Source organism: Dendropsophus ebraccatus, chromosome 5 (assembly GCF_027789765.1).
Source record: "Dendropsophus ebraccatus isolate aDenEbr1 chromosome 5, aDenEbr1.pat, whole genome shotgun sequence".
In the NCBI taxonomy this organism is placed as follows: Eukaryota; Metazoa; Chordata; class Amphibia; order Anura; family Hylidae; genus Dendropsophus; species Dendropsophus ebraccatus.
This window is the reverse complement of record NC_091458.1, coordinates 158,899,015-158,911,685: the sequence shown is the minus strand read 5'-3', so window position 1 is coordinate 158,911,685 and position 12,671 is coordinate 158,899,015. Positions and strand designations below refer to the sequence as shown.

The 12,671-nt window shown below is 48.1% G+C and overlaps 2 protein-coding genes across 2 annotated transcripts in view; both read left to right on the top strand.

Moving 5' to 3' along the window:
• The first annotated feature begins 1,332 nt into the window (after positions 1-1,332).
• Positions 1,333-12,671, top strand: part of POR (cytochrome p450 oxidoreductase) — a 49,938-nt gene continuing 38,599 nt past the window's right edge. Inside the window, exon 1 of the mRNA XM_069971767.1 lies at positions 1,333-1,439. The gene's annotated coding sequence lies outside the window, so the exon portion shown is untranslated. The remainder of the gene's footprint in view (positions 1,440-12,671) is intronic.
• LOC138793945 (lamina-associated polypeptide 2, isoforms alpha/zeta-like) lies at positions 6,180-7,808 on the top strand. The gene is made up of 2 exons (XM_069972701.1): positions 6,180-6,395; positions 6,501-7,808. The coding sequence occupies exons 1-2, from the start codon at positions 6,346-6,348 to the stop codon at positions 7,615-7,617; spliced, it is 1,167 nt and encodes a 388-aa protein (XP_069828802.1). The 5' UTR covers positions 6,180-6,345; the 3' UTR covers positions 7,618-7,808.

The following is a 12,671-nucleotide window of genomic DNA, read 5'->3' as shown; positions in this document are numbered from 1 at the left end:
GACATTGTTACTATATAGAGGCACAGCAGGGGCATCATTACTATATGGAGGCACAGCAGTGGGCATTGTTACTATATGGGGGCACAGCAGGAGACATTATTACTATATGGGGGCACAGCAGGAGGCATAATTACTATATGGGAGCACAGCAGGAGACATTATTACTATATGGGACCACAGCAGGGGGCATAATTACTATATGGGGGCACAGCAGGGGGCATAATTACTATATGGGAGCATAATTACTATATGGGGGCACAGCATGAGACATTATTACTAATGGGGGCACAGCAAGGGACATTATTACTATGTTTGAGGCATTTCAAGGAATCCTAAATACAGGCGAACACCTACTCACTTTACTGCACATGACAGCAAACAGTGGAATTATTACTGTATGAGAGCCTATAGGTGGGAAAAGGGGAAGGACGTTGTGGAGCCTGAGATGTTTATCTGGCAGGTTTTGAAGAGACGACCTGTAGCTGCAAGAAATCATCATGGCGGTCTGGGCCAGATAGAGAACATACAGGAGAGTGAGGCCTCAGGAACTGTCCAGAGCAGCAGCAAATCCCCATAGAAAACCTCTCCTGCTCTGGACAGTTCCTGACTTGGACAGAGGTGGCAGCAGAGAGCACTGTGTCAGACTGGAGAGAATACACCACTTCCTGCAGGACATACAGCAGCTGATAAGTACTGCAGATTTTCTGACACCAGTTGATTTGAAAGATTTTTTTCTGCTGGATTCCCCTTTACTATATCTACTGGACCTCTAGATTGTAGAAATATGTTATTATGTGGTAAGAAGAGTCAGAGCTGCTTCCCAGGGCTCCTGCTGTCCCTTCCTCCCCTCTCCCATGTGTGCTGTGTCAATCACGCAGGGCGGGGCCTTATCCGGTATTGCCGCAGCCCTATCCCCCGCCTGAGGCCCTCAGCAGGCTCCGCCCCCGGCTCCTTACACAATCTCTCGCTTATTACTCACGGTCCCTTTAACAAAACCCTCACCTCTGCCCAACTTCTCCATCCGTGACGTCACCCACATGCCCCGCCCCCATTCCGCCAGCTCCTCCGCCCCTATAGGCTCTTTGCGCTTTAGTAGAACTGGTCACGGAGGTGGGCCGTCCCCGGACCGTACCAACGCGCACTGCGGGGTGGGTAACTTTTATTCTCCGTTTTGACGTTGACTAAGCAGATTCTTTAGCTCGTTTCCCTGAAAAAGGAACAATTTTTTTTTAAACTTTATCGTTTCAAATAATTTTTTAACATTAGAGCGACACTAAGCCTTATATTATATTGTAACGTATTCCGCGACACCCCGTCCTCCTCCTGGCTCAGATACTTGGGAGCGGCCCGGAGTCAGCTGACGTGCCCGTGGTGTCAACCCGGGGAGCACAGCTCGTTGTTCTTGTTACCTGGCGGCGCCGCTGAGAGAACCGGGACCGGTAAGTTCTGCCGCAATGTGTGAGGGAAGAGCCTGGGCGGCGTGCGGGAGCTGGGCTTGTTGCCATGGAGACGTGATTCCCTAGCATGTGTCCCTGCAGGGTCCTAGCACCTGCTGCCAGATTGCAGCGCGTTATCGCAGGTGATAAGACGCAGTCTGTCAGTGCTGAGTGGCTGCGGTTCTCTATTCTGCAGGGGTTTATAGGGGCCTGGACACTACTATATGCTGGCTCTGTATAATTCCGTGTACAATATATGATTGGGACAAACGAGGCGTCAGCCTAGGGGCGCACAGGCACGGGGCAGCTGTGATTTACATTGTGTGTGGGGTTATTACAAAACTACAACTCCAGTCAGGCTCCACCACTGGGAATGGTAGGAGTTGTGGGTTTGTATTGCTGGAGGTGCTCTTACCTACCCCAGGAGGGTGAGTGACCGGCGTTATGGTCGTATCGCCCCCATATACCTGCGGAGTGCCCTCCTATATAGCACGTTGCTTCTCAGCCCCTTTCCTCACCGGCTGTAGCCGTATTCTGACCGGCCTATTATAAGCGCCATATTCTGACCGGCCTATTGTAGGCGCCGTACTCTGACCGGCCTATTGTAGGCGCCGTACTCTGACCGGCCTATTGTAGGCGCCGTACTCTGACCGGCCTATTGTAGGCGCCGTACTCTGACCGGCCTATTGTAGGCGCCGTACTCTGACCGGCCTATTGTAGGCGCCGTACTCTGACCGGCCTATTATAGGCGCCGTACTCTGACCGGCCTATTATAGGCGCCGTACTCTGACCGGCCTATTATAGGCGCCGTACTCTGACCGGCCTATTATAGGTGCCGTATTCTGACCGGCCTATTATAGGTGCCGTACTCTGACCGGCCTATTATAGGTGCCGTACTCTGACCGGCCTATTATAGGTGCCGTACTCTGACCGGCCTATTGTAGGCGCCGTACTCTGACCGGCCTATTATAGGTGCCGTACTCTGACCGGCCTATTATAGGTGCCGTACTCTGACCGGCCTATTATAGGTGCCGTACTCTGACCGGCCTATTATAGGTGCCGTACTCTGACCGGCCTATTATAGGTGTCGTATTCTGACCGGCCTATTATAGGTGCCGTACTCTGACCGGCCTATTATAAGCGCCATATTCTGACCGGCCTATTGTAGGCGCCGTACTCTGACCGGCCTATTGTAGGCGCCGTACTCTGACCGGCCTATTGTAGGCGCCGTACTCTGACCGGCCTATTGTAGGCGCCGTACTCTGACCGGCCTATTATAGGCGCCGTACTCTGACCGGCCTATTATAGGTGCCGTACTCTGACCGGCCTATTATAGGCGCCGTACTCTGACCGGCCTATTATAGGTGCCGTATTCTGACCGGCCTATTATAGGTGCCGTACTCTGACCGGCCTATTATAGGTGCCGTACTCTGACCGGCCTATTATAGGTGCCGTACTCTGACCGGCCTATTATAGGTGCCGTACTCTGACCGGCCTATTATAGGTGCCGTACTCTGACCGGCCTATTATAGGTGCCGTACTCTGACCGGCCTATTATAGGTGCCGTACTCTGACCGGCCTATTATAGGTGTCGTATTCTGACCGGCCTATTATAGGTGCCGTACTCTGACCGGCCTATTATAGGTGCCGTACTCTGACCGGCCTATTATAGGTGCCGTACTCTGACCGGCCTATTATAGGTGCCGTACTCTGACCGGCCTATTATAGGTGCCGTACTCTGACCGGCCTATTATAGGCGCCGTATTCTGACCGGCCTATTATAGATGCCGTATTCTGACCGGCCTATTATAGGTGCCGTACTCTGACCGGCCTATTGTAGGTGCCGTATTCTGACCGGCCTATTGTAGGTGCCGTACTGTGACCGGCCTATTATAGGCGCCGTACTCTGACCGGCCTATTATAGGCGCCGTACTCTGACCGGCCTATTATAAGTGCCATGTCGGTTTTTTGGTCCCTTTACCCGGAGCGATTATTGTTCAAATTTTCGCAATTGAGTGATAATCGGCTAGTTTAAACACAGCGTACGATCAAGCGGCGACCGATAAATGGTTCATCGTGATCTTTCAACATGTTCTACAATTGTCGGTCGTTCGCTGGAAATTCGCAGATCGCTTCGTGTAAACAGTCTTTCATAGATTCACCCTGTGTGTGAGATGGGCTAAAGCGATCTTAAAACAATCGCAATAACGATTTTTTTTTTTTTTTTGATTTTTTTTTTATACGATCTATCGTTCCGTCTAAACGCTGATCGGTATAAAAAATACATTGTTACTTCGAAATCCTTAATCGTTCAATTGCGCAAATTATCGCTCATTCATTGTAATATAGTGATCGCTCATTATAGTATATAGCTTAATGTGCCGTACACCTGGGTGATCATCACATGACCTGGATATAGCTTTAGGCTGTAGAAGTAAACACACCAGGTCCCTACTGAGCGGAGTATTAGTGATGGAGCACGTTGGGACGGTCTTTTCTTACGCTGCCCGTACATTGTTACCGCAGGCAGTGGTCTTTCCCAATACCCACACATACATGCACACTCAGCTTAAAGGGGTTGTTCACCAACATTTTTTTTCTTTCTTTCAAATCAACTGATGCTAGAGATGTGTAATTAATTTCTATTAAAAAAAAAATCTCCAGTCTTCCAGTACTTATCAGCTGCAGTATGTCCTGCAGGAAGTGGTGTATTCTCTCCAGTCTGACACAGTGCTCTCTGCTGCCACCTCTGTCCATGTCAGGAACTGTCCAGAGCAGCAGCAAATCCCCATAGAAAACCTCTCCTGCTCTGGACAGTTCCTGACATGGACAGAGGTGGCAGCAGAGAGCACTGTGTTAGACTGGAAAGAATACACCACTTCCGCAACTCGTGCACGTTCGGATCACTCGATGCCGCCCTAGGGAGTCTGGGAAAACATGGGTAGGACCTATGGCTGTATTCAGGACTCCCTAGAGCTGCATCCAACTTCAGCCGCCAGTATTTAAATGCCGAGCGATCCGACTCCAACCTGCTGCAGTTGTGTTCATCTCTACGTAGCAGCATTGGATGGTACTGGTGGAGACCGGCGGCAGGTGAGTACTGGTTTCTTTCTTTCCCACCACCATGAGTTGTTCTCTCCGGAGAACTCCTTTACACCGACACTCGATGCGGCACATCCTATTGTTGTCAGTCTATAGAAGTTACATCATGGTCAGTAATAATAAGTAAAGTTTCCCTGTGTGCTGTATACGGGCGGCACGTGGTCATGTGACAGATGACCTGCCATCCCGGTAAATGTTTGCAGTTCTGTATGTTCCAGCAGAAATGTTTTTGTGCCCATAAACTGGCTGCCGAGGTCATTGGAGAAGAGGTCGGGTATCTTGTGTAATATGGATTGGATTTTATTACCTGGTGGATTGGAGGGTTTTTTGTTGTACTCCTGGACTGGCCTTACCTGTACTACAGATGTGACAATGGCTCTGTTACTGGGCGCACACCAGTTTGAGCTCCCCAGTAAGGATAGATATTGGCGTGTTTGTGGATTGTCGGGGAGGAGGACTGGTTTCTTACATCTGTTGCCAGCTTTTCATCTGTTCGCACATGGCGGCACGCTTGATAAGAGTGTTCTCTTGTCTGACATCACCCTCGCCTTCCTGACCTTCTGTCCTCTAGAGTTAAGAGTACAGCAAGGACGAGGTTTTTTTTTTTCCGTCTAATTCTGGTAATTTTTTTTATTATTATACAGAGCTGCCTAAAGTCCATAGAACGGCCTTGTAATTCAGAATGACATAGGGTTAAACCATTATGGACAAGAATCGGTATTTGTTCCATGCTAGCCGATCGATGTCTTTCAACGTGTTGAAACACAAACATTAATATGGCAATGTTCTGCGGCCGTCGCCCCATTTAATTGGAGTGAAATTTCCTATGAGCTCTTCACGCCCCCCCCCCCTCCCCCCGTAGACTTCGTCAACGAGTAGAGAACAAGAAGCAAGTGAGCGCTGATCTGTTGGGTTGGCGCTCGCTTGCTCCTTGAAATTGCCCCTTGTAATAGGGGCTTGACACCCTTGAATCCGTATATATCGATGTGTGTATATCCACCAATAAGCTGCCCAATCCTTAGACTGATAATTACTAGATTTATGATGTATCCAGGTTTTCCCCCTCGACATGACAGCACCAACCAGAGAGAGGGACTCCGCCCCCACATGGACAGGAAACCTAAAGATATAAAAGAGCAGGCCCTCCTCTTCCTCCTCAGTGGTTTTCCTGTCCCTGCGGGAAGCCTAGAGACATCGTGTCAACATTAGACCGGAGCTCCCTCTATTCCCTGGGGCCGTGGAAGGCTAAGGGGGACGCTCTAGAGGCCGTAGTTCGGCCTAAGACCTACTCACCACAGTGACTGAGACAATTCAGTCAGCGGCCGGAGCATCGGTATCGCGCGGTGTCGCGGAGGCCGATAGCCGGGAAAGCCAGCTGGGAGGCGTTGCGGCCTAGCTCCGGGACTTCCGGAAGTGACGTGCAGTGACGCGTCGGGAAGTTCCGGAAGCCGCGTCGTACGCCGGAAGTGACGCCAGACGCCGGGGGTTCTTCAGTGAGGAACGCTCCGGAGTTCAGTGAGGCGGGCGTACGGCGTTGGCGGTGTGGTGGTGAGAAGGCCGGTCACTGGCAGTACGCAATGAGTGAGAAGAAGGATACAGCGGGGCCAGCGGAAAAACCCAGGGTACCAGCGGGCTGAGGGTGGCCTCTTTAAGGTAAAGTAAGATTCATATGATTAAACATGTGATGTATCCTTAGGAGGATGAGCCTAAAAGGTCCTCAAGGAGTACCAGGAAGGAATGTAGGATATGTAAGGTCAGACTGCCTTCAGACACGGATCGCCCTACATGTGACTCCTGTGTAAGCAAGATGGTGGCATCGGAAGTGCCTAATATGTCTGTGCTGCTAGCTTCTATGAAGTGAGTGTTCCCTCATGCTAAAGCCCTAAATTTATGCTGGTGATATTTGCTGATCCAGTTGTTGTCAGCGGATAGTTGAATTTGTGTATATTCTTCCTATTATAGGGAAATGATTAAGGATGAAATCCAGAGCTCCCTAAAAGTAGTCCCAGTGGCAGTAGCCCCTCCGGCTTTGAATACAGCGGGTGCCTCGCATTCAGGTGCGGCACAGTCTGATCATGAATTGGAGGGGGGAGCAGAGAATGACAACTCTGGATCAGAAGAGTTAAGCATTCCAGAGGAAGACACAACGGGGAAGCCATTATGCCCTTTAGAGGACGTGGACTTTTTAGTAAAAGAGGTCCGCTCTACCATGCAACTGGAGGAACAGGTGGTTCCAAAATCAGTGCAAGACATCATGTTTGGGGGGCTGGAGGAGAGAAAGAAAGCAGTTTTCCCAGTCCATAGAAGTGTCTCAGCCCTTATTAAGAGGGAATGGTCCAGACCGGACAGAAAGGGGTTTGTGCCTAGGGCAGTAAAAAGAAAATACCCTTTCAACGATTCAGAACATCCGGGTTGGGACCACCCCCCGAAAATAGATGTGGCTATTGCAAAGGTGTCAAAAAAGGGTTCCCTGCCTTTTGAGGACTTGGGGACTTTAAAGGACCCGATGGATAAAAAGGCGGACGGGTTTTTAAAGAGAACCTGGGAAGCAGCAGCTGAGTCCTTCAGGCCAAGCATAGCAGGCACCTGTGTAGCTAGGTCCATGCTAGTATGGTTGGCACAGTTAGAGGAAGGGTTGCAGTCAGGAGAGTCTAGTGAGAGTCTGTTAGCTTCCCTGCCTCGGTTAAAAAAATCTGCATCTTTTTTAGCTGACGCTTCTGCAGACACTTTACGGTTTTCCGCTAGGTCAGCAGCCCTGTCCAATTCAGCCAGGAGAGCTATATGGCTAAAAAATTGGTCAGGGGATGCGGCGGCAAAGACAAAACTTTGCAACATTCCTTGTGAAGGAAATACTTTGTTTGGTTCAGTATTAGAAGATTTATTGGAGAAAGCAGGAGATAAAAAGAAAGGGTTTCCTGTTACATATCAACCTGGAAGGTCCCAGTCCTTTCGTGTACAAGGAAAGGGAAACTTCCGGGGCAGAGGGTCAGATAGAGGAAGAGGAAGAGGAGCAAGTAGATCCAGGGGTTACCTCTTCAATCAGAAATCTGACACAGGAAAAAAGCCAACCTCCCAGTAAACCAGGTGAACAGGTCGGGGGTAGATTAAAGTTTTTTGTTAAAGAGTGGGCCAAGATCTGTGGGAGTACATGGGTTTTGAGCTACATCAAAGAAGGAGTTACTTTTGATTTTATGTCACTACCACCTACCCGGTTTTTGGTGACGAGAAGTCACATGGGGGGATTGGGTCAAAAGACCTTAGAAGGTGAAGTCATGTCTTTAATAAATAAAAATGTCCTGGTGCCAGTACCAGAGACTGAAAAGTATTTTGGTTTCTACTCTAATTTGTTTCTGATCCAGAAGCCAGATCAGTCCTATAGAGTGATTATTAATTTAAAACCATTAAATAAGTTCCTTAGATACCAAAAATTTAAAATGGAGACGATTAAGTCAGCGGTTAATTTGCTTACTGAAAATTGTTTCATGGCATCGATTGACTTGAAGGATGCTTATTTACATGTGCCCATTCACAGGGAGTTTCAAAAATACTTACGCATTGCTGTTGTTATAGATGGTTCTTTGTTTCACCTTCAATTCCAGGCTCTACCTTTTGGCATAGCCATAGCGCCCAGGGTGTTTACCAAAATCGTGGCAGAGATGGCAGCGCATGTCAGGGAAGGGCCAGGTTTGTTTATACCATATTTGGATGATTTTCTTCTGGTAGCAAATTCTGAGGTGGCCTTACAGTCACTAGTAGATAGAACCTTAGTCATCTTAGGAAAATTGGGATGGATTGTAAATCAGGAAAAATCTTTTTTATCCCCAGCACAAAAGAAAAAGTTCCTGGGAATCAATTTAGACTCTTCTGTGCAAAGGTCTTTTCTACCAGAGGAAAAAATTCAGAAAATACAGTCAGCAGTGTCGCTAGCCGTAAGAAATCCCAGGCTCACGATCAGAAGGGGTATGTCCTTATTAGGGTTATTTACTGCAGCTATACCAGCAGTCCCGTGGGCACAGATACATTCTAGACCCCTTCAATTACAGCTCTTGAGTCTATGGGATGGGTCCCCGGAAGGGCTAGATAGATCCATTGAATTATCTAAGGGGGTTGTAGACAGCTTATCTTGGTGGCTGGTTAGAAAGCATCTTACAGCGGGAATGTCTTGGACTAGGAGATGCCCCCTAGTAATTACTACAGATGCTAGTCCTTCGGGTTGGGGGGCTCATTTGGGTAGTCTAGACTTCCAAGGAAGGTGGGACAGTTCTTTTAAGGAAAGGTCCTCAAACTTTAGAGAGCTGGCAGCGATCTTGGAGGCCCTTAAAGCGTCAGAAGACTATGTAAGAAATTCTAATGTTAATATTCTTACAGATAACTCTACCGCGGTAGCCGTAATAAATAGGCAGGGCACCACAAGAAGTGAGGGGTTGTTGAACCTGGCTTATGAGATCTTTGCCTTTGCAGAAAAAAGACTTCTAAGTCTGGCGGCAGTTCACTTAAAGGGGTCACTGAACATAAGGGCCGACTATTTAAGCAGAAATCTGCTAAGACAGGGAGAATGGAAACTGAACCCAGAAGTTTTCCAAAAGATTGTTCGTCTGTGGGGGTGCCCAGAAGTGGATTTATTTGCAACAAAGGACAATCGACAGGTGAACCAGTTTTATTCACTATCTCTCAGAGACAATCCGACAGCAGTGGATGCCCTCTCACAGACATGGAAGGGGAACTTAGCATATGCCTTCCCTCCTTTAGCAATTCTACCAAAGGTCCTCAGAAAGATCAGACAGGACCAAGCGAAGGTCATCTTGATTGCCCCATTCTGGCCTCGCAGGGCTTGGTTCTCATCCCTCAGAGACATGGCGATTGCGGACCCATGGGTGCTGCCAGAACAGCCAGATCTGTTATCTCAGGGGCCGGTTCTTCATCCTCAGGCAGAGCACCTCCACTTGACGGCATGGCTCTTGAGAGGATGATTCTCAGGAGTAAGGGGTTGTCAGAAACAGTTATTACAACCTTGCAGATGAGCAGAAAGCCAATTACGTGCAAGATTTATTTTAAAATTTGCCAGGCTTTCTTTAATTTTGTAGGAACAGAACAGATGGACTTCAGTAGTCCAAACATAGCAACGATTCTCGATTTTTTGCAAAAAGGGTTTGAAAAGGGGTTAAAGCCAGCAACCCTTAAGGTGCAGGTAGCAGCATTGGGGGCGTTGTATGATCAGCAGCTAGCTAGACACCCCTGGATTATGCGGTTCTTTAGAGCTTTGCAAAAGTTATGCCCTAAAATAGTAAACAGGACCCCTCCATGGGATTTAAATATAGTCCTTAATGCCTTAATCAGGGAGCCTTTTGAGCCGTTATCAGAAGCCTCTTTGAAAATGTTAACATTGAAGACAGCACTTCTAGTAGCAGTCACCTCAGCTAGGAGGGTTTGTGAGATAGTTCATCTCTCTAGCTTAGAACCATACACTAAGATACTTTCTGACAGAGTTATTTTCAGACCTGACCCGTCCTTCATGCCAAAGGTAGTCTCGGATTTCCACAGGTCGCAGGACATAGTCCTTCCGTCTTTCTGTGACAAACCAGAAAATGACAGAGAGAGAGAATATCACTTGCTAGATGTAAGAAGGACAGTGATCAGGTACTTGGAAACCACCAAACCGTTTAGGAAAGAAAATTCCCTGTTTGTACAGTTTGCAGGGCCTAACAAGGGTAGTAAGGTTTCTAGAGGAACATTAGCCAGGTGGATTAGGCAGGCTATATGTCTTTGTTACTCGTCCTCTGGTCTTTCTCCTCCTCTCTCTGTTAGGGCACACTCTACACGGGCAGTAGCTACCTCTTGGGCAGAGAAAGGGGATGCCTCTCTAGAACAGATATGCAAAGCAGCAGTATGGTCTTCACCCCACACTTTTTTTCGTCACTATCGGTTGGATCTATCTTCTGCTTCTGAAGTGGCTTTTGGGAAAAAAGTCTTGCAAGCGGTGGTCCCTCCCTAATTCCATCTCTGGTATCCTCTCTGGTTGGTGCTGTCATGTCGAGGGGGAAAAACGGGAATTACTCACCGGTAATGATGTTTCCCGGAGTACATGACAGCACCATGGTATAACCCACCCTTCTGTTAGTCTGCTCTGTAACACTGGTGTAATCACAGGGTGTTTATAACGGAAAATGGGGTAAAATATTTGTTGTTGGTGTTGGGTGATGTTATGATTTCTACGTTTGTGTTATTACTAATGATTCAGGCTCTCTTGGGTCTCGGAAATTCACTGAGGAGGAAGAGGAGGGCCTGCTCTTTTATATCTTTAGGTTTCCTGTCCATGTGGGGGCGGAGTCCCTCTCTCTGGTTGGTGCTGTCATGTACTCCGGGAAACATCATTACCGGTGAGTAATTCCCGTTTTTCCTTGACTTTGTAGGGCTGCATCCACATTGGTGATCAAGAGCAAGCCAACCCGAGCCGCGCTCATCCCACTGGCTCTGACTTAATTCTGACCTTGTCCGGTGCTGTATGTTACATGTGATCCTCGCTCCACGTATCACGGACACGGCTCCTCAGCCTCTCCATTACCGTGCCATAATAGTACAGTGTAACAGCTACTGCCCGCACCTGTATGTTACCAGGAGGAAGGATCAGTGTTCAATAGAAAAATCAGCTAATTCTAAATAGGGATATGTGGTTCTTTTAAAGGGGAATTATCAGCAGGTTAGACAAATCTCACCTGCTGATATGTCCCTATCGTACAGGACGCTGGGGAGGAAGGTACGTGTCTTTCCTTCCTCCTCGGTGCCGTTCCTGTGCAGTTAGTAGTTTGTTTCACAGCATAGCACCGATCTGCACCCGCCATGCCTGTCCCTTTCTAATGGTCTCTCCAGACCATGGAGCAAACTACTAATGTAACCAAGGAGGAAGGTAAGAGACGTACTATCCTCCTCAGTGTGTCCTGTGCAATAGGAACATATCAGCAGGTTAGACTCCTATGACCTGCTGGTAGTTCCCCGTGTAGTTCCCCTTTAAGTGTATCACGGTAGAAATAATGCAGTTTAATTTTTGGATTGATTCATGGAAAAGTTAGGGCACTTTGAGCAACTCGCGTTCCATTATGTCTGGCATATGGTAAATCCAGAATTCCTCAGTACGGACATCATACGGGCAGTCACCCCCTCATGCTGGTAGTGTGGCGGGGGCTTTCTGCCTTAGACCTGGACAGCCTTCTGTACTATAGCAGAAAGTGATCATCTGTCTTTATGCTGAAGTGGTAATAGTCCTTGTACCAAGGCAATGATCCAAACCACACAAACAAATCTACCTCTGAATTACTGGGAAGAAACTAAATGAAAGTCTTGGGTTGGTCTTATCGGAGTCCTGGGTTGAACTCAGTCGGTAATGTATGGGAGGTTCCGGCATACGCTTCCATCCATAACATCGCTCCGGTCGTGGCAGTTCAGTAGAGACCACCGGGCCGCAGTTCCCGAACAGCGATGCGACTGGTTTCCAGGTTGTCACCCCATTTATATGGGACATGTTCGAGTCCAAATAAATGGCGCATATAAAGAAATGTCTGTCGGTACGTATTTTAGTGTTACCCATGGAATCAATACAGGTTATCAAAAGAGGAGCGATTGTGCAATATGGCAATGAGCTCCAGTCACCGGCCGCATTACATAACAGTTCACCTAAGTTCTCTTGTCCTGGACGCAATGTCATTGAGGGGAATTTGGTGCACGGATATGTTTACAGTGGGTAAAGACGGCCATTTTTCTGTAGACAGATTTTGCTTCATATGAATGAACCTGGATTTCTGTCTTGTTAGAGACGTATTCTTATCGCGGCAGGCCTGTACGCCAGGGCAGGTCAGGTTTACCTATACGTTTTTACTGCAACAGCTACACAGTATAGTTTTCCCCTTTTAGGCAATCAGATAGTAGGGAAATAAAGGGGTCCTCTCATCTGAAGTTATACCCTATCCACGGGATCAGTGGGGGTCCCACCATTGGGACCCTCATCACTTGTGAGAAGGCAGATAAAATTGTCCTCAGAATAAATGGCGCACACTGCGCATGTGTGACCAGTGCTCTGTTCATTCTGTATGGGGCGATCCAACATTGGGGAGTTTAGCACTTGGCAAAGTTTGGCAGACC